Source organism: Lepus europaeus, chromosome 6 (assembly GCF_033115175.1).
Source record: "Lepus europaeus isolate LE1 chromosome 6, mLepTim1.pri, whole genome shotgun sequence".
NCBI classification, from domain to species: Eukaryota; Metazoa; Chordata; class Mammalia; order Lagomorpha; family Leporidae; genus Lepus; species Lepus europaeus.
This window is the reverse complement of record NC_084832.1, coordinates 79,544,835-79,572,720: the sequence shown is the minus strand read 5'-3', so window position 1 is coordinate 79,572,720 and position 27,886 is coordinate 79,544,835. Positions and strand designations below refer to the sequence as shown.

The 27,886-nt window shown below is 45.9% G+C and overlaps 1 protein-coding gene across 1 annotated transcript in view; it reads right to left on the bottom strand.

The window, feature by feature from the left end:
• The window catches only part of FLT1 (fms related receptor tyrosine kinase 1), a 199,607-nt gene that overhangs the window by 51,789 nt on the left and 119,932 nt on the right, over positions 1-27,886 (bottom strand). Inside the window, exon 15 of the mRNA XM_062194425.1 lies at positions 5,931-6,062. Within this exon, the coding sequence (XP_062050409.1) occupies positions 5,931-6,062 (132 nt within the window). The remainder of the gene's footprint in view (positions 1-5,930; positions 6,063-27,886) is intronic.

The following is a 27,886-nucleotide window of genomic DNA, read 5'->3' as shown; positions in this document are numbered from 1 at the left end:
TTTTTTTTTTTTAGACTAACTATCCTCACAGACTTGCACGGTTCTACCCCAGGCCATGGTTCCATTTCTGTATGGTGCTTTTGTACAGGGGCATGGGACTCCAGGTATGGTTCATGGCTGCAGATCAGGCAATCCATTTTCTCATTAACCATAAATTTTAAGCAAACAGGTGGGAGACAGCCAACATTAGAGAGGAAATGACAAAAGCAAGCAAGCAGAAGGCTGACAAATGACAAAAAGTAGACACGAAAATTCAAAAAGCATAGCAGTTAAGGCCACTAATAGGTAAAAAGGAGTCATACAGGTGAGGGTACTTCAAAAAGTTCATGGAAAACGGAGTCATTAAAAGGCGTATTTTGGTGCAAAAAATTGAAATCGTGAGCATACAAAGAAGCTTTAGAAAGTGCATGAAGAACAGATTTTATGAAAAATTATGCCTGGGTTTCAAAAGGCTTTTGAAGCAAAATAAAGTTCCCTTTTAATTGCATTTTCCATGAGCTTTCTGAAGCCCCCTTGTGTAATGTGTCCACAGCTACCTTGCAAGTGGCACCATTTCCCTAAGTGACGCTGAAGATTAATGTCACACGAAGGAAGAGGGGCTGAGAAGTCCTCGCTCCACAGAAAATCCGATGCACTAGCCACTGGGCACCATTTGGAATTATTTAGACTTCGTTATCGCCCAGGGGAATATCCAGGTAGAAGAGTCAAAGCTGACTCGAGACTCACTGTCTTGCCATTTCCTGCCAATGCAGCGTCCTCCAAGACCTCCTCCGGAGGTCAAGTCCCCTCCACATCCTTTTCTGCCTGTGAACTCCGCTGCCCCCTGACAGTAGCTTTGTGGAGCCTGTTTTCTATCAGCTCGTGTTTCTACTACACCCTGGGGAGGGGCTCAAAATGTCGATTGGGCTCAAGAGCACCTTAATCTTTTTTCTTCATTTTTTTTAATAAGGGAAAGGAGCATACAATTTATTAATGTACCAAATGGGAAAATCATGCCACAGGAAATCGCAGCAGTGTGATTGCACACTCACTTGGTGTTTCAAAAACTGATACACTTCTGTCTCTGCAGGGAAGGGGAGAAATGGGAAATACAGACAATTGTGAAGGCTCGTAAACATGAATCTTCTCTCAGTTGGGTTTTCAAAGCACACTGAGGTTACTGATCCTAGCCTTCATCCCCATATCCTGCAGGGACCCGAGCAAATAAATGAGTTGTTAACTACTTGGATGTGGCTTATCTCTATCACCCTACACAATGTAGTAGTGCGTTTTCTTTTTCCGACATTAAATAGTGGTTTTCTAAATAGGTCAACCTAACAACTGTTGACGGAGCACTCTGGGATAGAAAAACAAACAGTGAACAATGGAAATCAGTGCCTTACGGGCCCACAGCAAGTGCTATGGGAGGCCAGGTGTAAGAACAGGGACCAGGGGCTGGTATGGTGGATCAGGTTAAGCCGCCACCTGCAACACTGGCATCCCACATGGGCACCACCAGTTCAAGACCCGGCTGCTTCACTTCCAATACAGCTCCCTGCTAAGGGCCTGGAAAAGCAGCAGCAGATGACCCAAGTGTTTGGGCCTCTGCACTCACGTGGGAAACCAGAGGAAGCTCCAGGGTCCTGACTTTGGCCTGGCCCAGCTCCTGCCATTATGGCCATTTTGTGGGAGAAGACAAGCAAATAGAAGATTCTCTCTCTCTCTCTCTCTCTCTCTCTCTCTCTCCTCTCTCTCTGTAATTCTGCCTTTTAAATAAATAAATCTTTACAAAAATAATAGAAATAACCAACAGACAAACAAAAAGGAGAGTAAGAGTGAGTCTTGAAGGATCAGTGGGAATGCCCAGGAGAGAACGAGTCAGGATGGAACTGGCCGGACACCAGGGAGAGCGGCCAAGGCAGCGAGGCCACGAAGAGCCCAAGTGTGTTCAGGAGGCCCTGGGGCTGGTGGGGAGGAGGTGGAGGAGGCTGGAGGTACCTATTAGGCCACCAGGAGCTAGTGCAAGATTTCAAGCTGGGGAGACACGCATCCTAAGCTTAGGTGGTGAACAGAATCCCTCTAGTTTGGGGGGTGAGTTGGAGGAGGGCAAGGGGAGAAGTAGCCAGGCCAGCTGGGAGGTTGAGAGAGGAGACCAAGAAGGGCAAGGGTCAGAACATCCGCCCCTGGGGGAACACTCTTCCCTTCCTCCAGAGCAACTGCTTCAGGCTGACAGACACTTTCAGAAACGATCCGTGAGGCAGTAGCCTGGACACTGCCCGACTTTTCAGAACAGTAAACCACTTAGTGGGAAAAGGAGTCCCCACAGGGAGTGTAGAGGCATGGAGAGAGAAAACCAAAACAGCAGGATAAGAGAAAGACTTCAAAACTGATTTAGCATCAGACCTTGCCAATAGCTCCCAAAGCACTTCAGCAAGAGCAGAGGTGGGGCTGCTCCAGTATTCACTCTGATGTGGACTCAAGTCTCAGCCTCACTGTGTGTTCATTGTGAGACTCTGGGCACGGTATTCAATGTCCTGGGGTCTCCATTTGCCCATCCGTACACTGTGGATAACGACTATGTGTATTTACTCAGGATTCTCATAGTTAAGCTTGCACAGAGCCTGCAGTTACAGTACTAACTCCATGTGCTTCGTGTGAAGAGCGGGGCATGCTGTGGAGTACCAAGATACAGCAGACAGTTCCTGCCTCAAAAAGTTTGCAGCTCAGCGGGGAAGAGAAGCACATTGATGCTGACATGAAAAAAGGCAGAAGAAAATCAGTTCTGACTGATGATCCTGAAATCAGGGTGTGAGAGAGCCAGGCAGCAAGTGAGTACGTGACTTGGCAGCCCATCTGGAGGCTGGCCGTGAGGGGGAGGCTTGTTTGGAATAGGGGATGGAGCCTGGACAGAAGACATTCCAGGCTGCGGTCACATCATGAACAATGGCCAGAGCCCTGCATTGGAATCCAGTCCAGGACCCTCCCCAGTGCCACTGCTCTGGCCCCGGGCAGTGCAAGGAGAACCTCAGGCATCCTGGAAAGCAGACTCAGAGCAGACAGAAGGGCGATGGTCAAGACCAGTAGGCAGAAGGCACACACAGATGCCCTAAAGCACAATTTGAAGCTGGGGGCTCCCGAGGAAGCCAGATCAGCCTGGTGGGAAAGGAGGGCCCTCTCTGCACAAACATATCTCTGTTTCACACCAGAGCGCCTAAGCAGCCAGCAGTGGCTGACCCATGTTCTCTTGTAGGGCAAGGGGAGGCAGCCAGGGGTGGGGGTGGGGTGGGGTGAGTCCAAGAAAGGGGTCTAGTTTGCACCTAGGATGGCTGTGACCTGACCTTGTAATGAGGTCACTCATGTTAGGCCTTGCTATAGGTTTCTTATGTGGTTATTGCAAGGCTATGAAGGAAATGCCTTTTATTTTTTAAAAAGATTTATTTATTTATTTACTTGAAAGGCAGAATGATGGAGAGGGAGAGGAGAGAGAAAGAGGAGAGGAGAGGAGAGTCCACCTGCTGGTTCACTCCCCAAATGGCCACAGCAGCCAGAGCTAGGCCAGGCTGAATTCAGGAGCCAGGAGCTCCATCCTGGTCTCCCATGTGAGTGGTAGGGATGCAAGTACTAAGGGCCATTATCTTCTACTTCTAAGGCATGTGAACAGGGAGATGGGATCACGGGAGGAGGAGCTGGGATAACAGGTGCTCCCGTGTGGGATGCAGGCATCCCAAACACCACTTAACCTGCTACACCACAATGCCTGCACCAGAAAATACCCTTTGATCTAAGGATGAAGAATGCCTCCTTGCTCTCTACCCCCTGGCTTGATGCAGCCACACCCCAAGGACCACATCCAAAGTCTTTGTTAAAAGATAGATCAGTAGGGCCGGTGCTGTGGCATAGTGGGCTAAGTCTTCGCCTGCAGCACCAGCATCCCACGTGGGTTCCTGTTCCAGTCCCAGCTACTCCACTTCTGATCCTGCTCCTCACTAATATGCCTAGGAAAGCAGCAGAAAATGGCCCAAGTGCTTGGGGCCCTGCACTCACATGGACCCGGAAGAAGCTCCTGGCTCCTGGTGTTGGATCAGCACAGCTCTGGCCATTGCAGCCATTTGGGGAGTGAACCAGAGGATGGAAGACCTTTCTCTCTGCCTCTCCCTGTCTCTGTCTATAACTCCACCTCTCAAATAAATAAATAAAAAAATTTTTTTTAATATCAGTAATCCTTTGTAGAAGGAGATGATGAAGAGAGAGGCTCACTTAATTGTTTTCTCTGTGTACAAACAGAAGAATTCAAACACTATTTTGAAATAAGGATTATTTGGGAGACAAACAGAAATGCTACCCTTTTACTTTTTCTGAAAGAACCAATTTGTAGTAGTCTCAGATTTCTAGGAGTTTCTCTAAAATCATCTCCCATGGGGCTAGCGCTGTAGCACAGTGGGTTAAACCACTGCTTGAGACACTTGTATCCCGTATTGGAGTGGCTGTATGAGCGCTGGCTCCTTAGCATCCAATTCAGCTCCCTGCTAATGCACACCCTGGGCAGCAGCGGGTGATGGCATAAGTGTCTGGGTCCCTGCCACCCATGTGGGAGTCCTGGATGGAGTTGTTCCTGGTTTGGCCTGGCCCAGACCTGGCTGTTGTAGCCATCTGGGAAGAGAACCAGTGGATGGAAGATCGATCTCTCTCTTCCTCCCTCTTTCTTCCCTGCTCTGCCTTTCAAACAGACAAAAATAAACATTGTAACAAAGTAAAACCATCTCCCTGTAAAAGAGTGAGGATGCTATTCTGTCTTAAAGGAGGACTGATTCTCAGAGTTACAGTCTCTAAGGAGCACAAGTTCCCAAGACAAGAGAAATCAACTATGTTGCTTTCTTCCTGTTTCTTTTGCTAGAAAGACTTGCGCATGCTGAGACAGGTGGCTGAACAAGTTCCAGCTCTTCATGTCAAACCTCGATAGACCATAGATATTCACATGAGAAGCATCAATGTGCTATTATATGGAGTTGGAAGTTTTCAGTCTTGGATGATTATTAGCACTGGAAAATTGAAATTCAGGTACAGTGGTGGGGAGCCTTTTTTTGTGCCCAGGGCCATTTGGGCATTTATAACATCATTAGTAGGACATATAAAATTATCAACTTTAAAATGAGCCTGCTATAGACTTAGTAAATTTTGAGTCCCACCTGGGGCTGCCTTGGCAGGGCCAGAGCAAATGCTTTTGTGGGCCTTATATGGCCCGTGGGCCAGCTGTTTCCCACCCCCGGAACTGAACAGAAGCTACATGTCCATTGCCAGAGCTGGACTAGGCTTCCTTGTATTTTCCTGCTCAACAAACGGAGGCCTAAAAAGAGGAAGCATTTGGAATATTTTTCTTAAATGTGGTCTGTTTATTATGTGTTGTTCCCTCTTTGATAATATTTTGCAGACAACGTCATGTTAATTTTCAGCTTACAGAAACATATGGGGAGAGCAGCACACGCCTACCTACCTCTGGGAATCAAAAAAGGGAAAACAAGGAACACATTTAAGTGCTGTGGGTCCTCTGCCTGTCTTCCCCGTCTCACCCTCCTTGCCACCCCACAGCCTGGCTGATTTGGGGGTACAACTGTCTCTGGATCTGGCCTTGATAACTCAGGTCATGGCCCTGCTGCTGTCAAGGGCAGAGGGCCCTGGCCCTTCTGCGTGGGTCAGTGCATCCACCCTGTGAGCAGGAGCTACTGCCCCAGCCAAGGCTGTGTGTGATGGCCAGCCCACTGGTGGCTTCACCTGCTGTCTTGCCAGACAGAAGCAGACAGCTGCTTCCCAGAGGGACAGGGAGAGGGGGAGGAAGAGGTCAGGGAGAGGAACAGGCTGGAGCGGGCAGCAGGAGACCGGGAGGTAGGAAGTTAAACAAACAGGGAAATAGGTGTCTGAGCAGTTTCTTGTTGCTCTGCTCGGCGGCTGTTTACCTTCCACGGTGAGGTATGCCGAACTTTCCACGGAGCCCTTCTGGTTGCTGGCCCTACATTGGTAGACGCCCTCATCCTCTGGAGTGACTCTTTCAATAAACAGCGTGCTGCTTCCTGGTCCTAAAATAATGCCTGAGGAGTGAGAGATGTTTAGATTAGTGGGCCTGGATGACAAACAAAGACAGCTCCTTCTGTAACACAACCTTCTTCCTATCATTATGCATTCAGACAAGGAAATCCGAGCTCCGCTCCGGGTAAGCTGGGCCAGGGGTACATTGTTTGTTTGCCCTCTGTCCAGGCTTTCTGCTAACACCTTCACCACCCGGCAAAGCTGGGACCTCCAGCTTTGGAGATGCAGGTCTGCCAACTGTGGGGAGCGGCCAGAGCCGGCCTCGAGCGTGGCAGGCATCCAGCAGGTGAGAACCGGCACTTGCCCTGCCCACAACCTTGCCATTCCTACCTCAGCATTCAGAACCCCACCCTGTCTCCCTCTTACACACCAGGACCCTGAGAGTCCACATGGCTAAGTCGCTTCACCAAGGGCCTGCATCTGGACTGCAAGCTGTTTATGGCCCATGAGTCAGAGGCAGCCATGTTTCGTTTGTCACGTTGTTTGGTGCAACCATGTGGGAGAGTTGTAAAGAGCTTGGGCTGGCTTTGAATCCATGCCTTGCTTACCATGTCAGAATCTGTCACTTTGGGCAAGTCATCTAACCTTTCTAAGCTCTGGTTTCCTCATGTTAAGAGAAAAATGAAACATCACCTACCCAATGCAGGAGAACATGAGCGGCAGGTGCATGATATATAGTAAAAGCAAGCATGGACTTAATGTACTACTATAAGGCATGGGTAAGGGAGGGAGCCCTCAGGAGTTTCCAGATCCCTGAAAGATTTCAACACCTAGGAGCTTACACACCTGCTACTGTCACCAAGTATTTACTGAGTATTTACTCGGTCTCCAGTCTGTATTAGAGACTTTGTGCGGAGGGCTGGGATGTGGTATCTGCTGAGGAGGGAAAATTAATGTATATCAAATGCACACATATACATTCTGTCTCAGACACACACACACACATACACACACATCCCACAAAATGTTTAATGATCGAGAATGAATAAATGTAGCACAGCATACCTAGTTAAGTGCAAAGTCCGGGCAAGGAAGCAGATGGGTAAGGAATGCTTAATGTTGAAATGGACATGCACTGGCACTTGTTGAGGAACGTTGATAAAATAGGCCAGACCACTTGGTTGGCTATTTTTTTTAGTTAAATAGCTTTCATTTTCTCTGATTATGAAAGCTACACCCAATATAAAAAAATGAATAATAATTGAAAGCATAAAAGATAAAATGTTTTAAAAATGATAAACCCAAATACCTACAATCTCGCTTGTTAGATGGTCCTTTAGTTATTTTTAAGTGGATTTTTTTTTACAGTTCATTCATTTATGTGAAAAATAGGTTGACCTCCCACTATGTATTATATACAAACTGTAGATACTAGTGAGAGAATAATCAGCAAAGCAAATAAAACCTTGCCAGCCAAGGACTTAACTTCTGCTTTTACAGGATGACAAACAAATAATGTGACTTCGGGTAGCAATAAAGTCTATGAAGAAAATAAAGGAGGTTAAGAGGGCCATGGGTTCTGGAACATGAGGAGGCCTTTCATGGTTAGGAAAGCGCTGAGGAGGAGGTGTGTGCCAGCCCTGTGCTCCCAGATGTGTGCCAGCACTGCACCCCCACATGTGTGCCAGCCCTGCACCCCCACGTGTGTGTCAGCCCTGTGCTCCCATGTGGGTGCCAGCCCTGTGTTCCCATGTGGGTGCCAGCCCTGCGCTCCCAGGTATGTGCCAGTCCTGTGCCCCAGGTGTGTGCCAGCCCTGAGCCCCCACGTGTGTTGCAGCCCTGCATTCCCACATGTGTGCCAGCCCTGCACTCCCAGGTGTGTGCCAGCCCTGCGCCCCAGGTGTGTGCCAGCCCTGCACCCCCACGTGTGTGCCAGCCCTGCACTCCCAGGTGTGAGCCAGCCCTGCATTCCCACATGTGTGCCAGCCCTGTGCTCCCATGTGTATGCCAGCCCTGCACTCCCAGGTGTGAACCAGCCCTGCACTCCCATGTGTGTGCCAGCTCTGCACTCCCAGGTGTGTGCCAGCCCTGCGCTCCCAGGTGTGTGCCAGCCCTGCACCCCCATGTGTGTGTCAGCCCTGTGCTCCCATGTGGGTGCCAGCCCTCCACTCCCACATGGGTGCCAGCCCTGAGCTCCCAGGCATGTGCCAGCCCTGCACTCCCAGGTGTGAACCAGCCCTGTGCTCCCAGGTATGTGCCAGCCCTCCACTCCCACATGGGTGCCAGCCCTGCACTCCCAGGTGTGTGCCAGCCCTGCACCCCAGGTGTGAACCAGCCCTGTGCTCCCACGTGGGTGCCAGCCCTGCACTCCCAGGTGTGAACCAGCCCTGCGCTCCCAGGTGTGAACCAGCCCTGTGCTCCCACGTGGGTGCCAGCCCTGCACTCCCAGGTGTGAACCAGCCCTGCGCTCCCAGGTATGTGCCAGCCCTGCACTCCCACATGGGTGCCAGCCCTGCGCCCCAGGTGTGTGCCAGCCCTGCACTCCCAGGTGTGAACCAGCCCTGCGCTCCCAGGTGTGAACCAGGCCTGCGCTCCCACGTGTGTGCCAGCCCTCCACTCCCACATGGGTGCCAGCCCTGCGCCCCAGGTGTGTGCCAGCCCTGCACTCCCAGGTGTGTACCAGCCCTGCGCTCCCACATGGGTGGCAGCCCTGCACCCCCACATGTGTGCCAGCCCTGCACTCCCAGGTGTGAACCAGCCCTGAGCTCCCACGTGTGTGCCAGCCCTGCACTCCCAGGTGTGTACCAGCCCTGCGCTCCCACGTGGGTGCCAGCCCTGTGCTCCCACGTGGGTGCCAGCCTTCCATTTCCAAAGCACCTACTCTGTGCAGATGACTGGAAAAAGTGAGCTCAGCTTACAGAGAGCTTTGCACTCTTGGTTGAGGAGATCCGCTTCGGCGTGGAAGGAAAGAGAGTCCAGAAGTGACACAATGAAGGGGCTGTTTCAGGAAGTTTAGTCTGGGAGGAGAATGCAGGACAGAGCGGGGCCGAGCAGACCGGCACGTGCAAGTCCAGCTCCCAGCAGCTGCAGTTCAGCCGGGGACTGACAAGGCCTTCAGCCTGGATGGTGGGAAAGGAAGTGGAGAGGAAGAAACGGAAGCAGACACTCTGCAGAAACAATCCACGGGGATCTGTGCCTCACTGGCTGCAGGAATTCAGAGACATGAATCCAAAGTCTGCCCAAGATTTTAAGTCCAGAATATAGGAAAAAATGAGAGCCTTACCCTGTAACCTCACATAAATCATTTATTCTCCTGGGGGCTCTTTCCCCATCTGTATCATGAAGGTAATGGCTTCATTATCTATTTTATGGTATTGCTCTGAGGGTCAGTTTTGAGATAATTTAAGAGAAAGCTTGGAAGCCTTGAAAAGTGAAAGATATGGTCTAAGTGGCACCACAGAAAATGAAAGTATGGTTGGACACAGAGGTGAGAGTTGACAGCATTGAGTACAACAGTCATCTTGCTACCCACAACTGTCTCCTCTGCAGGAGATCTGAACCTCAGCCAAAGGTCACATCAAACCCCAACTTCAGGTTAATACCATGAACAAATGGAGTCACAGCACTTGGATTGCACTGAAGGAGTCTACTTCCGTGCAATGGCGAAAGGGGAGAGGATGGACCCAAGGATGCGGATGAGCTAACAGCATCCGGCCCAGGCTCCTCCTTCCATCCTGTGCTGGACAAGCATGGGGTAGGAGGGAAACCAGTGGGCAAAGCTCTTGTGTCTGATTTGCCTGCACAATGCACTTGGACAAATGGCACAAAGACAATGGTGCGTCACAGGCAGACAGGCCTCTTGCCATCCTCACTGGGCACTTTCTCATCCTCTCATCTTGCTCCTTAACTCCTTTATATATATATATATATATATATATATATATATATATATATATATATATATAAAACACTATGGGCACCAGTTTGAGTCCCAGCTGCTCCACTTCTGATCCAGCTCCCTACCAATGTGCCTGGGAAAGCAGTGGAAGGTGATCCGGTGATCTAAGTCCTTGGGCCCCTGCACCCACATGGGAGACCTGGAAGAAGCTCTGGGATCCTGGCTTTGGCCAGGATTTGCTGTATTTGCTACAGATCCCTTTTCCTCCTTCTTCTACATGAGATAAAGTTTCTAGATGTTTTATCCCTTCCTTCACTCTCTCTCTCCAGGGGGACCGCTATCCTGATGTTGGTATCATTTTCATGCATGGCAAACAACATATAATCTTGTTTTGTCTGTTGAATAATTATAAATGAACATGCTCATATGGTATGTATGCCTTTTCAACTTTTTTCCATGCAACAATGTCTATGTTTTTCCTTGTTGAAACATGTAGATGGAGTTTTAAACTAACGTGTAATATTCTACTGTATAAAAAGACACAGATTCAAAACGAAATCTACTCGGCTACTGTAGGATAGTTAGAGTTTTCATTATTTTGCTTTGGAAAGGATGCTTGAGTGGGCACTTGACAAAGTTATGTGTACATTGCTATGAGCACTTCTTCTGGTGTGGGGTTGGAGGGGACATCCATTTTCAACTCCACCAAGTATTATACAAGTGTCTCCCAAAGTAGATTAATTTATGATTTAATCAGGAATGAATAAGAGCTTCCCTTTCCTTGTGTATTTACCAGCACTTGATATTATCATACTTTAAACTTATTGCTGAAATGATGGGTGTAGAGCGGTATTTTGCTGTGGTTTTAACCCACATTTCTCTGATTACTAGTCAGGTAGAAAATTTTAATTAACCATTCAGGCTTCTTCTTTGTGACTTGCCTCTTCATATCCTTTGCTCATTTTTTCATTGGCCTATTTGTCTTCTCCTCAGTGATTTTAGGGAACTTTGTATGTTTTGGATGCTAATCCTTTGTTAGTTAATTAGGTTGCACACCTCTCGTTCTGTTTGTTTATGGTGAATTTTTAAAATACAAAATCTTAAGCATTTTTAATGTAAAAGGTATCAATATTTTCTTGTTTTTTAAAAAATCTACACATGTTGAGTACAGAGGAAATTTTTTTCTGGATATTGTGAAAAGTTTATTTCTGTAAATTATCTGAAAGACAGAGACAGCTAAGTATTTCCCATCTGCTGGTTCACTTCTGAAACGTCCACAGCAGCTGGAGCTGGACCAGGCAAAAACCAGGAGTCAGAAACTCATCCCCGATCTCCTCTACGGGAGGCAGGGACCCAAGCACTTGAACCACCACCTTCTGCCTTCCAGGGTGTGCATCAGCAGGAAGCGGGACAGGGACAGAGGCAGGAATTGGACTCAGGCACTCTGATATAGGGTGCAGCCTTCCTAAACAGGGTAACTATGTTCCAAAGGGGTACTCCAATACTTTGTATTACAGTTTGTGCTTTTTGTTACTTGTTGAAAAAAATCTTCTCCTACACTGATGGCATAAAGAATTCCCTTAGTATACCTCAAAAAATCTGTTTAAAAGATTTAGAGTTCACTTTTTTCTTATTTAGATGTGTAATCTGTATGGATTTTTCTTTTGGGGAAGGCTATGTGTATGGTGTGAGGTACAGACCTAAATGTTACCATCTAAATAGCCAGTGAGCCCAGCATCATTTACCAAATCTATTCCCCCACCCCCAAGTTGTGATGCCAGTTCTACCAGATACTAAGTTTCCGTACATTTGTGCTTACTATTTCTAATTCTCTATTTCTTAACAGTCCACCCCCTACCAAAAGGTTCACATTGTGACTGCCTGATAATACATTTTGCTATTTAGTATGATCCAATACTTTCTTTTCACAATAATCTTGACTGTTCTTTGCTCTTTATATTTCAGTAGGAATTTCAGAATAAGCTGTTAAATTCTGTAAAAAAAAATACTCTTGGAATGTTCACTGGAATTCTACTGAATTTATACAGTAATTTGGGGAAAATTATCACATTTACTTTTGGGTTGAAGCATATAAAATTGTTAATATTTTGACCCACAAAAATGTTAGTAGGGTATCACATAATAATAAATATTTTCAACCAAGTGTATCAAGTGTCTGAGTTATTTAGGTATTCTTTTATGTTATTAAATACTTTCATGCTTTTCTCTTTAAATATTTGGCCTTTCTTTAATTAGATTTATTCCTGGGGATGTTGTAATTTTTGTTGTGATACAAAGACATGTTGGGTTATTTGAAAGGTTGCTGTATCTGAATTTTCTCTTTCCTCTTTAGCTGTCGGTCATTAGAACTAACACATAGAACTCACTTATAAACATGGTGCTACACTGTATTGCTGAGATAATTTAATTGCAGGCCTATTTGCTTCTGGAGGGATAGCTTAAGTCATTTCCATAGGCCTGTTTATGTGTTTTCATGGCTTCTGATACTAAATACAGATTCTTTAACCACTGAAATCATGACAATTCATGTAGAAGCTGCTAGTATTTCTCTTTACTATAGGTAGTTGTATCAGATTGGACCAACAGGGCATAGAGCAGATCTTGCCAATGTAGACAGCTGCAAGGTGCAGGCAGGTAACATAGATGAGTTGGGGATGAGATGGAGGGAAAAGGACTGTGTCTACAGAGCATGGGAGGCTCATCTGCCATCTACTTCTTGGCTCCGACTAGTGGGAATCTCAGTGCTGTCTTTTAAGTTTAAATTAAGGGAAGTCAGAAATCTAAATGTTTCTATAGCATTAAAGCTCATGATTTTTAAATGCTGACAGTCAAATCAATTTATATAAATTTACTGTGAGGGCCAATAAAAAAGTCCCATCATAAATAGATTAGACACACTCTGCCTTAGAGGATAGGCAAGGGATCAGCTTTGATATTCGGATTAAACAAGAACCTTTGCGACCTAGACATTGCTTGTCTTCCTGGCTTCTGGGGCTTTTACAGACTTAACTTTGCTTGGGTATGAGTCGTGCTGATCTAGTTCCAGTTCCTGCCAAGTCTCAGTGAGTTTGCCCCTGTTGTTTCCGTGACTCTTGGTTAACAGGTGCTCGTTCTTTACTATTCAGCTCAGTGTTGGCTGCTCTGGAAAGCATCTTGCGATGCTCGGATCCTTTCTCTGTTCATCCTGTGTCACTCTGTTCATGGTCCTCCTCTGGCACTTCCCGATTTGTCATGAAACTGTTGGTTTCCTTATCTGTCCATTCCTCTGTGGGCTCCTGGACGATGGTAACTGCCTTTTTCGTTACTGAAGGCACACTGTCTAGTGCCGTGACCTTCAGGAACTGAGAAAGTGACCAGACACATCAAGACAATGGAAAGTGGGATGTGGGTGGCCCAGGAGGGGTGAGCTGAATATTCTGAAGCTGAGCTGGTCATTAATGCTGACTGTCTCCATAGCGGTATTGACTGAAGTCCTGCAGTGGGAAGAACCTCTAAAATCATGTCTATTGGTTTTCTCAACCTGGGGCCTAAAAAGCCCCAGTTTGCAAACTGGGTTTCAGAGGTTTCTAAAACATTAGCTCCAAAGGGACAAAAAAAAAAAAAAACAAAAAAAAAAACAAAAAAAAACCACAAAAACAAAACTGTACCCTGGGTGGATTTTGCAGAAGCCTGTAATACCTCTCTAAGGTATTTGATGGAGAAACTCAGTGTAAAGCTTTGAATGAACGATTGTGCTGGTTGTTAATGGAGGCCACGGATCAGTTTGTGATCACGTTAGTTTATTTATTTATACAGGGGGTGTGGCCTAAAATTCAAATGTGCTCACCCCTTTTACTATTTTTGCAGGACATTATAAATAACTGTCTCTTCTCATTACACCTGTCGATGAAGAGCAATCTTCGCATTTTATATGTAAGTACCAAATTGCTCAAGAAAGAGTGTGGAACAAAATTTTAATCCAACTCATTGTTGAGTAAATAAAACTGTAGTGACTGGCATTGCAGCATAGTGAGGTAAGCCATTGCCTTTGAGGCCGGCATCCCAGATGGGCACTGGTTTGTGTGCCAGCTGCTCCACTTCTGATCCAGCTCCCTGCTAATGTGCCTGGGAAAGCAGCAGAAGATGGCAGTTTAACATTTGCGCTTCTGATTCTAATTTGGCCAAACTAATTGTCATCATCCCAACCCCCACCCCCACCCCCCACCCTTTTTTTTTTTTTTTTGACAGGCAGAGTTAGACAGTGAGAGAGAGACAGAGAAAGGTTTTCCTTCTGTTGGTTCACCCCCTAAATGGCAGCTATGGCCGATGCGCTGCGGCCGGCTCGCAGGGCTGATCCGAAGCCAGGAGCCAGGCGCCCCCTCCTGGTCTCCCATGCGGGTGCAGGGCCCAAGCACTTGGGCCATCCTCCACTGCCTTCCCCGGGCACAGCAGAGAGCTGGACTGGAAGAGGAGCAACCAGGACAGAATCCGGCACCCTGACCGTGACTAGAACCCAGGGTGCCAGCGCCGCAGGCGGAGGATTAACCTAGTGAGCCGCAGCGCGGCTCCGACTCCCTTTTTTATCCAAAAAAGGTCCAAGTCAAATGACATTTCTATAAATCCTCATATCACCTGTTAGAAGTGTTCATTTGAGATTTAAAAATATGTTTATTTTCACATATCTGAAAGGGAGAGGAGAGATATTTTCCATCTGCTGGTTCACTCCCCAAATGTCTGCCACAGTCAGGGCTGAGCCAGGCCAAAGCCAAGAGCCCAGGACTTCACCTGGGTCTCCCTCAGGGGTGGCAGGGGCTCAAGCATTTGAGCTATAATATGCTGCCTTCAAGGATACATTTCAGGAAACTGAATCAGGAGCACAGTAGCTGGGACTCAAACTGGCACTCTGAAAAGGGATACAGGTGTTTCAAATAGCTGCTTAACCTGCTGTACCACAACGCTCATCCCTCTGATGGAATATCACTCACATTGCACATTTGTGAATTGACTTTGCACCTGTTGTGTGTAAGTTTTTCACAGTTAAGCACTAGGTGTTGTTTATTTTCATTTTCTCTAGATTATAACAAAGTCATAATACCTGTTTGTAAAGTTCAATAGAATAACAAGTGAATCTTGTTTGCTACTATTGTGATATTGGCTCTCTAACTAAATGATAAGTTCTTTAAGTTGGCACATTATATGTTTTCAATAAATGGTAGTCATGATGATTGAGATGGTGATCATGTATTCAGTGCTAGATAGAACAAACGATTGTATCTTTAGAGTGGTAACTCTTAAAGGAGTTGATTAGTTGAGAGTTATGTATGAACGAAGGACTAAAAAAGCTAAAATACAGATTTAAGATGGCTAAAGGTGACCCAGGAAGTCTAGAGTGACAGTCTGGTTGACTTGCTGTAACAGATTTTCCATATCCAGTCAAACTTCAAAGGCTTGGGAAACTACATCTGGGAAAGAGAAATCCAAGTTTAGTGAAATGGCAAAGTGTGCCAAAACTGGGAGATAAAGAATGATACATGCCTGAATTGCTCCCATGGGTTTTTCAGCCACATCTGAATTCCTTAAGGGCTGATTCTGAGGTCAGAGTGTTACTTAAAGCAACTGTCATTCTATGAGTCTGCTGTGTGGACTGCTTCCCATGTTGGACATTCCATCCTTTTTAATTCTGTCTTTTTAGCACTTTTTATGTTTTGTGTGTGTGTGCACAAACTGTTGAAATTTTTACTTAGTGTAGAGTTAGTTTTCTGTATATAAAGTTAATTAAAAATGAATCTTAATGAAGAATGGGATGGGAGAGGGAGTAGGATGTGTGTTGGGAGCAGAGGTGGGAGGGTGGGTATTCCTAAAGTTGTACCTATGAAAATTTCATTCATTAAATAAAAGCTTTTTTAAAAAAAAGAATGATAGAGTCATTCAATGGCACTGAAAAAAAATGAATGCTTCCAATGTTTCCAGATGACCACCTTGTGGCTTCTTCCTTCTTCACTGAGAATTTCCCCCTAATATCAAATTTCCTGCAAAGCCTCTGTGAGAAAACAAAACTCTGGTGAAGTGTAGGATCACTGGAGACACAATGAAAAGTGGTTGGGCTGGAAGAGAATTGTGAGGGTTTATAAACATGTGATCTACAGGAGGTCTAGTGTGCAGTGTGATCCCTGATGAGACTCGAGAGAAAGAAGAGGAACTCTTAGAAAAGGATAAGATTGAGGACAATGGGTTAAGCATCTGCCCGGGGCACAGGCATCCCATATGAGTGCCAGTTCAAATCCCAGCTGCTCCACTTCCAATCCAGCTCTCAGCTCTGGTCTGGGAAAGCAGGGGAAGATGGCCCAAGTGCTTGGGCTCCTGCACCTATCTGGGAGACCTGGAAGAAGCTCTTGGCTCCTGGCTTTGGTTCAGCTCAGCTCTGGCCATTGCAGCCATTGGGGGAGTGAACCAGCAGATGGAAGATCTCTCTCTCTCTCTCTCTCTCTCTCTCTCTGTCTCCCTCCCCTCCCTTTGCCTGTAACTATGTTTCTCAAGTAAATAAGTAAATCTTAAAAAAAAAAAATTGAGGACAAAGATAAAAAAAGCTGTATTATAGTTCTCTCTATGAAACCATCAAATAAGGAAAAAACCACAAAGGTCTTTTCATTTGAAATAATGTCTACTGCTTCACCAACTTATAAAATTGAGATATGAGCATAGAATAGCTCCCAAAAGCTTTCAAGAAATGGTGTGCTGGTTGACTGGAAGAGATTATGGTGGCCATGAACCCCTTGAAACTTGGCCCAGACACACATATTTTTGAACACTTAAAAATAAAATAATTTTTGTTTTCATTCACCATGAATTCTGCTCTTGTTTGAGGATGGGCCAGGCATTTGCAAAATGTGTCAAGTGGTGCTCATCTATTATTACTGACTATAACATGTTAGGTGTCAACTATGTATGACTATTACTTGTTTTTTTTTTAAATTTTTTTTTCAAGAGTTGTAAAACATTTATTCTGCCCCTTCTTCGTCTTGACTATTACTTGCAAACATACACAAAGGCATGCACACACTGCTATACACACACACACTTTGGCCTCAATAACTTCCTGTGATATGTTTAAATTTGTCATTGCCTCTACTGCATGATACACTCATGTACTTATACTATGTGCTTTTCTTGTGTGATAAATAGCATTTCTGATGACCAGTTTAAGACTGGGATAAACTATTGGATTGTAAAAGAGAGGTTAAAGTCAGGAAAGTGTTTTTCTAGCAATTAAAGAATAGCTAAATAAATTTTTTGGATCTATCAGTCTCTCTATATAAAATGTCTATATATATAAAGTTTATATATACATATAAAATGGTGGATGGATGCAGAATAGAATGAGATAGAACACTATGTACTGACATAGAAATATCTCATATTTTAGGTGATAAAACTAAGTCATGAAACAAAGCCATTAGTATGGTCTTAACTCAAATTTCATCTCAGAGATGCTGGCTTTCCCATACAAACCCACTACTGACTCAGGGTAACCCATCATCTTATCTTATTTGCATCACACTGGTTATTATTATCTGATAGTATGTTTATAGGTTTGTTAAATTTCTTGCCTAGATTTTTCATGTTCCCATCACCCAGTACATGCTTGCCACAGAGGCTGCTCCCAGGGAATATCTGTTGAATGAACAACTGAATCCTGTTGATATACATATTTTTAAAGCCTCACATTTGTCTGTTGCACATATATAGATAAAAATGGAAAGCTCATTGAGAAGAGACATACCAAATTATGTTAACGTGTTAATTCTCTATAAGGAGAGTTTTTATAGATTATTCTATTTCTTTTTTAAAAGATTATTTATTTATTTATTTGCAAGTCAGAATTACACAGAGAGAGGAGAGGCGGGGGGGGGGGGGTCTTCCATCCGATGGTTCACTCCCCAGATGGCTGCAACAGCCGGAGCTGTGCCCATCCAAAGCCAGGAGCCAGGAGCTTCTTCCGGGTCTCCCACATGGGTGCAGGGGACCAAGGACTTGGGCCATGTTCTACTGCTTTCCCGGACCATAGCAGAGAGCTGGACAGGAAGTGGAGCAGCTGGGTTTCGAACCAGCGCCCATATGGGATGCCAGTGCTTCAGGCTAGGGGGTTAACCCACTGCGCCACAGCGCCAGCCCCAAGATTATTCTATTTCTATAACTCAATGAGTCTCTTACAATGAGAATGTACTCATGTATTACTTGTTTAATTACAATGAGTAGAAAGTTTAGAAAACGAGACCTCTTTAACATCAGCAGAGTCATTAAATAAAAGCTTGCATGCTCTATCAATCCAAAGCTTAGACGTTTGTAAGACCTTGTAATACTGACTAGTATAGAGTGACCAAATATTTTGGACACAAGGAAAGTAGCTTTACACTTTTGTGATAATTTATGGTTTTGGATTAAAGCAATAGAAGAGCAAACCCAAACCCATTCCATCAGGAAGATTGGCACCCTGTGAAGCAGGTGTGTGTGTGTGTTGGGGGTGGGGGTGCAGCAGGGACCATGATATGGAATATGTTTTCTATGTTTCAGATTCGATTTTCAGTGAGGGTCTGTTTAATTATGAGCGAGTAAATGACTACTTGAATGAGTTTGTATACAGTCTTGATTATTTAAGACTCCTCAGCAGCAGATTATGTAACATTCGGGGTGTGCCATCTCAGTGGAGGGGATGATGAACTTTGTTGATCTGACTGTTTTAGTAAGGACTAGTTGAGTTCACCTACCAGGTTATTTATCTGAGCACATGATCGTTTGCATGTTTTTCTAGATTAAATTGGGTACTGTGGCAAGCCCGGATGCACTGCTGAGCCTGTGTCTGTTAAGGTCCTGGTTAAATGACTCCAAGCTTGTGCTTGGGGACAGAAAGGCTTTCCGTGCAAATTTCATGCAAATTTCCATGCAAATTTTTAGGGAAGAAACCATTTCACAAAGGAGCTGGGGAGAAAGCATATCTAAGGTAATGGAGTTTTCCTTTTTTGGTCATCCAGAATTCAGGGTAAACACGGAGGAACTTATAGCTCCCTCCTATTGTGAGAGCTAAGTAGTTCTTAATCTGGGGGTGTTTTTGTCAGGGTGCAGTCCCTGCAGAGCTCCGGGATGGATACTGGGAGAGGAGGCCATTCCCAGCACCATGGTCTCAGATTTCTTTTTCTCTCTTCTCACTGTTTTTCTGCATTCCCCACAACATTTTCTTTGCCATTGGTCCCTCAAGCATTGACTGCTCTTCAGACAAGCCGCTGATCTTGGCGGGACAGTTTTCTGTGTTGCAAGAGGTCACAGAAAGCATCAGAGGAAGAGGTCAGTTATAGTCAGAAAGGAGAGGTTTGAAGGAATATGGGATTTCTGTGTGGGGTTTTGAAAAAGTTCTGATAGGGCAGGCACTGTGGGATAGTGGGTTAAGCCACTGCTTGCTATGCTGGCATCCCATACAGATACTGGTTCAAGTCTCAGCTGCTCTGCTTCCAATCCAGCTCCCTGCTAATGTACCTGGGAAAGAAGCAAAAGATGGCCCAAGTGCACCCATGTGGGATACCTGGAAGAAGCTCCTGGCTCCTGGCTTCCATCTGGCCTAGCCCCAGGCATTGCAGCCATTTGGGGAGTGAACCACTGGATGGAAGATTCTTTCTCTCTCTCTCTCTCTCTCACACTCCCTTTCTCTCTCTGTAACTCTGACTTTCAAATAGATAAAATAAATCTTTAAAAAGAAAGTTCTAGGACTGGATAGTAGCGACAGTTGCACAACATTGCGCATGTATTTAGTGCTATTGAACTGTATACTTTAAAACGCTTACCATGGTAAAACCTATGTTGTGTTACTTTGCTACACTTTTAAGAAGAAGGAGATACTCTTTCTAAAGTGATGTCCACAAGGCTGGCATTATTGCACAGAGGCCAGTATCCTATAATGGAGTGCTGATTGATGTCCCAACTGCTTGGCTTCCAAGCCAGCTTCCTGCTAATGTACCTGGGAAAGCAGCAGAAGCTGGGTCAAGTACTTGGACCCCTGCACCCATGTGGGAGACTTGAATGGATTTCCAGGCTCCTGGTTTTGACCAGGTCCAGTCTTGACTCTTTGGGGGAGTGAACCAGCAAATTAAAGATCTCTCTCTCGATCTCTCTCTCTCTCTCTCTCTCTTTCTCCATTTCAAATAAATGAATAAATCTTAAAAACATTAAGTGAGGCCCACATTTGCAAGTTCTCTTAGTTCTTATATTTTAAATCTTTTGTTTGAAAATTCAAGAGAACTTCACACACACACACTTTCACACTCACTCACACACACATACACATACACATACACACAAACTTAAGCAACTCGTAGGGGGCCCCTGTCATTTATATGCACAATATGCTGCTGCCTAATGCGTGGATCACACAGTTGGGACCTACAGTGGCTAAATGGGACTGAGGGTGATATAATGTAAGATCCATCCCTGAAATTTTCTTTGGACAAAACATTAGGATATGACATATATGTGTATATGTAGGTGCAAGACTTAATAAGTATACGTGTATAAGCCCTGGATAAGCTGAAACTTGCCGATATAGAGATGTGTTTGGGGGCAAACATTGATTCTCTAGAAATGTCTTCCATTAATTTCTAACTCAAAATGGGACTTAGCGCATGGGTTACTTTACTTTTCTGAATAGAAACCACAGAATACTTCAGTTTATACTTTTCGTTTTCACTGAACTAGGCAGACATTAACAAGTGGCTGCAGAGTTGTAGAAAGTAATGTTTTCCACTTTCTCAGGTGAGTGAGGGTTGTGGTTAAAGTCAAGGTCCCTGTGTTGGCTGAAGTCAGGGCTGAAGCTCTGAACTTGGGCATTGCCAACAGAAGACAAGTTTCTGTGCTGGTATCCACTCCACTCTGCTCCACTCCATTCCACCCCACTCCACTCCGCTCCACTCCTTACTTCTACTTTTTTTCTCCCCTTCTAGAGGGAAGTTTAACCTTGGAAAGGAGCTGAACCTTGGTTGTGTAACATGTTCAGAGTCGCATTATTTACACTGTCAGAGGTACAAATATACCTGGAGGACTTTTGGAGGTCCTGGGGGGGGGGGAGGGGCGGAGGTACTGGTATATCCACTAACGAAGCCTGATTCTTCTTGGTTTGGGTATACAGACTCGTTGACCTTAAGGATGCACATTGAAGGAAAAGAACTGTTGAGAACAGCTACTGAGCTAATCACACCAGAACAGCCCTGGCATCGGGGTGGTAGGTAGAGCAGCTGGCTCACCTGCCCATGCACTGCCCACGGATACTAATGACCAGCCTAGCGTGACGCTCTCCTCTTTCAGCCTGTCTATTTAAGACAACTGATTTTTTTCTGAACTCTTCGCTGTTTCGATTCTACTACCTTAACTAAGTCAACTGTGCTGCAAAGGTTTGGCTGTCACGGAAGTTCAGTTTCAACAGCAGTTTGATGGTGGCTCCTTGGTGCAGGCCAGCTTTACTACGAATGTCTTCGGCCAAAGCTGCTTTTTGTGGCCGCAGTTGTTTTCACAGAAGGAGAGGTTGTGACTTTTTCTCAGCATTGTAATGACTCTTGCTGAAAATCCATTTTCTTTGCACAGTCACCGGTGCCATGGTTCACTCTTGTTTCAGGGCACACCAGGCCTCCACCAGGCCTAGCTTCCCCACACATAAGTGCCACTATGGAGTGGGGCACCTGCCCCGCCGTACAACAGCTCCAAGCATGTTAGGACCGTAGTGGGCAATCTGGGAGGAATATGAGGTAGGAAGATAATTTTTTGATTACTTTGGAGGAGCTGCTGGTCCACTGGGCAGGGCCAACTCTCAGAATCATAGGTTCCCCAAGGTGAAGCCGTGAACTTAGCAGCGCCAACAGATTATGTTTCTGTGCTGTTATCCCATAGTGGGTGCAAATTTAAACTTGTTGGCCCACTAGGAATAAACGTTTCTTAAAGGAGCCTTGCTGTCCGTGCACCCTAGGGACCAAGTGAGATAGAATGCAGGTCCGACACGGAACTCTGGGGTGGGGCTTCCGTGGTATCGCTCTCTCCCTCACCTCTGCCCCTTTACAGCACGCTTACTTGTGCTTGTCTATCCTCTTTGCACCTATCTTTTCAAAATAAATGTATTTTTCTGTTTGTTTTCAAAAAATTTTGTTTATTTGAAAGGCAGAGCAACAGAGGGGGAGAGACAGAACACGAGAGAGCTCTTCCATCCTCTGGTTTGCTCCCCAAATGGCCACTACCCCTCAGGGTTAGGCCAGGCTGAAACTAGGAGCTAGGAACGCCACTGGGTGTCCCACATGGCTGGCAGGGGCCCGAGCACTTGAGCCATCATCCCTGCCTTTGTGGCAGGAAGCTGGATTGGAAGTGGAGCAGCCGGAACTTGAACCTGTTCTGGGATGCAGGCATCACAAGCCAGGCTTTAACCCAATGCACCCCAACGCCGGCACCATCAAAGTAAATATGTCTTAAATTAGCTTCATCTTTCAACACTTTGCACCTATGCAGCCCCTGCTGCTCTTCACTCAGTTCTTAATTGGAGGCTCTCCCATCTTTAAATGCTTTCCTTATATTTTCTCCTGTTTTCTCTGAACACTGTTCCATACCAATATGTTCAGCTTATAAATGAGAAGCTACTTACACTTGGCAGTAAAGGAAGAAAATTAAATACAAAGGACGTACTGTTCATTTTTCTCATCCTGCAGCAGTGGGGAATGTCTGGCCTGCAGGCCATCTAAGGCCCAGGAAACCACTGGCCTGGCCCTGCCAAGGCAACTGCAAGAAGGGCTCGAAATTCAATCCAGCCACAGCAGGTTCATTTTTAAGTTGATCATTTCATACGGCCCACGAATGGACGCTATGAATATCCAAATGGCCCTGGGCAGAAAAAAAGCTTCCACACCCTTATGCATCAAAGCTCCTTGGATTTTGTGATGAGCTTTAGCATTTTCCACTTGTTCCATTTATTAGTTTATCTTATTCCACTTTTAGACTCGTCGTGACGATACAAAGGTTTGCTGCTTGAAGAAGCTGCATTTCATGTCAACACACATGTACATGAATTACTTTTGCTTTTTAGTTATTCAAATGTTTAGGTGTCTTTGTCCCTGCTGTGTTCGCAGAGCCTTGCATACCTCCAGAGATAAAGCCGTACCTTATAAACATTTGCTGAATAAGTAAGTAGATGAGTGTGGGGCTCATGTGGCATGAAACCTCTGGAAACTTAGAAGTCACTAGATTTGCATCAACCCTATGCCTGGCATGTCCAGTTTTCAAAAATGCTCTTTTTTTTTTTAAATATAAATGTGCTTTACAAATGTTTAAAGATGTATGCAAATAAACTGTCATCTTTAGGAGACAAGCCTTAAGGGTTAGGAATGAAAAGATATTCATTTAAAAAAATTATTATTATTTAAGAGGAAGAGAGCGAGAAAGTGAGCTCTGATCATTGATTCATTGTCTCAAATGCCCTACAAGGGGCCCAGGCTGGGGGCCACAGCTGGGAGAGGGGAGTCAGTGCATATTTCCTTTGGGGGTACAGAGAGCCAGCTTCATGAAGCAGCAGCTGCTACTTCCCAAAGTCTCCTGCTGGCGGGAGACTGGATGCAGGAGGTGGAGCCAAGTGCCAGACCCAGGTGCTCTGATTCAGGATGCAAGTGTCCCGACCACCTCTCAACCTCTAGACTTCGCACCTGCCGCAGCTATGCAGTTTTTAATGTATGTTCGCTGATGCCCCAGTTTGAAATGACCATTTCAAACTAGAGCATGTTTGTTCTCTTGTGAGTGATGTAATACTTAGTTGCACACACACAGTGCTCCGAGTGCAAACCTCAGAGGCCAATGCTTCTGGTGGGAACCTTGGTGGGCTGCCTACCAGCTCCAGGACCTGGGGCTGTCACTTCTCATCTCTACATTTCTAGACTTCCTTAGCCTTTAGTCTATAAAAACAGACCCAGTCATTTAGCAAGCCGCTCGGAACTTACAAGAAGTAAACAAACCAACACCAGTAAAGCGCTCACAGCAATAGCAAGCACTTAATGCTTAGGTAAAAATCTTTGAGTTGCATCTGATAGTTAGACCTCTCGCAGAAGGTGATTATGAAAATTGAATGAAATCTTTCTAAATGCTCAACGTGCTGTCTTCGTGAATGTTCAACATGTCTTTATTATTATTTTTAGTAAAGGAGACTAATTAAAATACTTCGTCTGTCTTCAAAGGCTTTAAAAGTAAGCCCACATGAAAGCAGAGAGCGGCCCAGGGTGTGCTCTGTGAACCCACCGGACACGGGAGAAAACAGGAACAGTCACTGCCCTGGAATGTGTGAGAAGGATCCCTGGTGACAGCAAGAATTAGAGCGGGATCGAGAAGAACTTAGGGAGAGGAAGCAGAGGTGTTCAGGCAGCCCCAGGCCCAGGGGCGGAGGGGCGAAGACAATGGGAAGAGTGAGGATGGGAAGAGTCAGGGGGCAGGAGGCAGGTGCTAATGATTCAGGAGGAGCCTTGCAGACGAGGGCCAGGAAGACCCCAGTGCGGTGCCCGGAGCAGGGTAGCAGGCAGCTGGTTTGCAATGCGCCTTCTCTTCTGCTTTGGCCTATGCTGATGGCTCCTGGGCACGAGTTTCCTGGGCCTGTACACTGAAGGTCTCTGGTGTTCCTGCTTGGTGCCCTTTGGCCCAAGAATTCACGGCTCAGCTTTCATGAACACTTTTTTGAACTTGTGTTTCTCCTAGAGAATGGCTGGGCCCATTGGAAGTTCTTTCCGGAGAGGAAATGAGAAGGGAAGAGAAAGCTCCCAGTCCCCCAGGTTCTCCCAGCCTGGAGTGCGAGCTCTCACCCATGTGTGCCCTGCTTCCTCCCTCATATTTTCTTTGGAATGGGAGCAAGTTATCACTTAACAAGTAACAATGATAATGGACCGGATCTTAGCAATGATCCAAGGTTGCTAAAATTCTCTGCCAAGCTTCAGATAAAATGATGCACCCCAAGTCTCTAAAGGATGCACACTCTATTCTCATGGTTTCTTTTTGTTGAGAGAGAGAGAGAGAGAGAGAGAGAGAGAAAGGTAGATGAGAGAGAGAGAGAGAGAGAGAGAGAAAGAGAGAATGATTCTCTCCCATGGGCTGCTTCATTCTCCAAATGACTGCAACAGCCAAGGCTGAGCCAGGTCAAAGCCAGGAGCCAGGAACACAATACAGGCATTCCATGTGGTGGCATGCACCCAAGTACTTGAACCATCATCACCTGCTGCCTTCCATTGTGCACGTTAGCAGGAAGCTGGAATCGGAAGCTGAACACGGGCACTGCAACATGAGTTGTGGATGTCATAAGCAGTGACTTCGGGCTGAGCCAAAAGCCTGGCTCATATTCTCAGGGCTTTGAAACAGTCCAACTTGCCCATGGCTCCATTCACAATGACCCAGCTTTCAGTCTTTTCAGGTCACCATCTTGATGTCCTTTCCCTTCAACTTTGGAATAGTTGGTAAGTCAAAGATTAGCCCTTTGGTTCTCTGTAACCTTTCGTTACAGGTTTATAAAGAGAAACAAGTTGGGCAGAGTCGGCAGCACTGAAGGTATCATTAGCATTAAAGTAAGGGTCCCTGCCATGGAGACTTTTGCATTGGCTACAGCATTTGCTGCTGCAAATTACATATGGAACTTCACAGAAACTACATACATTTAAAAAGATCGACTTCAGGGCCGGCTCCGCGGCTCAATAGGCTAATCCTCTGCCTTGCGGCGCCGGCATACCAGGTTCTAGTTCCGGTCGGGGCACCGATCCTGTCCCGGTTGCCCCTCTTCCAGGCCAGCTCTCTGCTGTGGCCAGGGAGTGCAGTGGAGGATGGCCCAAGTCCTTGGGCCCTGCACCCACATGGGAGACCAGGAGAAGCACCTGGCTCCTGCCATCGGATCAGCGCGGTGCGCCGGCCACAGCGCGCCTACCGCGGCGGCCATTGGAGGGTGAACCAACGGCAAAGGAAGACCTTTCTCTCTGTCTCTCTCTCACTGTCCACTCTGCCTGTCAAAAAAAAAAAAAAAAAAAAAGATCGACTCCAGAAAAATCAAGAAATATCCCTTTCCAGAAAGGCTATGGTAATTTTAAACAGCAAATAAAAGGAAGCGAGAAAGACAAAAATCAATGACTCAGCATAGTTGAGTTCAATAAACGCTAATAGTAGCACACTAGAATGATAGTTGTAAAAGACTTCGTGTAAGAATGTACTGAAGACCCATTTTAGATATTCTTCTCTTGACTCTCCCAAATTAAAAATTAACTTGGGTGGAGGAGTTCATTTTACCTAGTTCATCCTCATCATCGTCATCATCATCACCATCATTTGAAGGTGAGAAACGGGGAGATAGAGAGAAAGAGCTCTCATTCACTGACTCATTCTCCAAGTGCCCACAACAGGGGCCAAAGCCCGGAGCTGGGAACTCAGTTCAGGTCTCCCACATGGATGGCAGGCACCCAGATACTGGAGCTTCACCTGTTGCTTCCCAGGGCCTACCTTAGTAGAAAGCCAGACTCAATGAGCTGGGCTACAAGTGGGACCTAGGTGTTCCCTACAGGATGTGGGCATCTCAGCCGGTGAGGCAGGTGTCCTCCTCTTCGTATTTTATAATTTGGTTTTCGAGTTGTTTGACATTTGAGCTGGCTTATTATCTCTTGACATCCTCCAATGAGTTCACTGGTCAATTTCTGTATAAATGAGGTACATTGGAAGGTAACACTTAACTAAGCCATGACTATGGGCCAGCTTAGCTGTTATAACTCATTTAAATTTTACCATATCCCTGTGTGGTATTATCCCGATTTTACATGAAGATGTGTTGGGGCTCAGAGAGTGAAGACAAGGGAAGGCTCAGAGCACAAGGCCAAATGCCCCAATTTTTTTTTAAGATTTTTTTTACTTTTTTAGGAGGCAGAGTTACAGATAGAGAGATGGAGAGAGAGAGAGAGAGAGAGAGAGAGAGAGAGAGAGAGAGAGGTCCTCCATCCGCTGGTTCTCTCCCCAAATGGCTGCAACAGCTGGAGCTGGGTCGATCCGAAGCCAGAAGCCAGGAGCCAGAAGCTTCTCTCCCACGTTGGGTGCAGGGGTTCCTTCACCTCTAAAACTTCTGTGACATTGGCTCAACCCTCACCCCAAATCCAGGCGTTTGTGCTACCAAGGAGAGAGGGAGATCCTCTGAAAGCCATCCATTCGTTCACACATTCATAGAACATTTCTGGATAGTCACACACTGTGCTAGGCTCTGAGGATGTAGAGACAAGATCTAAATGAGACAAATCAGATACACTGCCTGCCTTCTGGAGGAGGGCCACACATCCACTTGTGATTAAAAACCAATAGTGTGGGGCCAGTGCTGCGGCATAGCAGGTAAAGCTGCTGCCTGCAGTGCCGGCATCCCATATGGGTGCCGGTTCGAGTCCTGGCTGCTCCACTTCTGATCCAGCTCTCTGCTATGGCCTGGGAAAGCAGTGGAAGATGGCCAAAGTGCTTGGGACTTTGCACCCACGTGGGAGACCTGGAGGAAGCTCTGGCTCTTGGCTTCGGATGGATGGCACTCCGGCTGTTGCAGCCATCAGGGGAGTGAACCAGCAGATGGAAGATCTCGCTTTCTCTCTCTCTCTGCCTCTCTGTAACTCTGTCTTTCAAATAAAACAAATGGATCTACAAAAAAACCTGTACATTTTTCCACAAAAAAGAAAGAAAAAAGAAGGACTAAGCTAGAAGAAAGGATTTTTAAAGGCTTCATCATACAGAAATTATAAATGTCTGAGGAGATAAGTGCATTTACCCTGATTGGAAGTTACACAACACATATATGCATTGAAACATCACAGGGGACAACACTGTGGTGCAGCGGATTAAAGCCCCAGCCTGCAGCACCAGCATTTCATATGAATGCCGGTTCAAGTCTTGGCTGCTCCACTTCCAATCCAACTCCCTGCTAATGCTCCTGGGAAA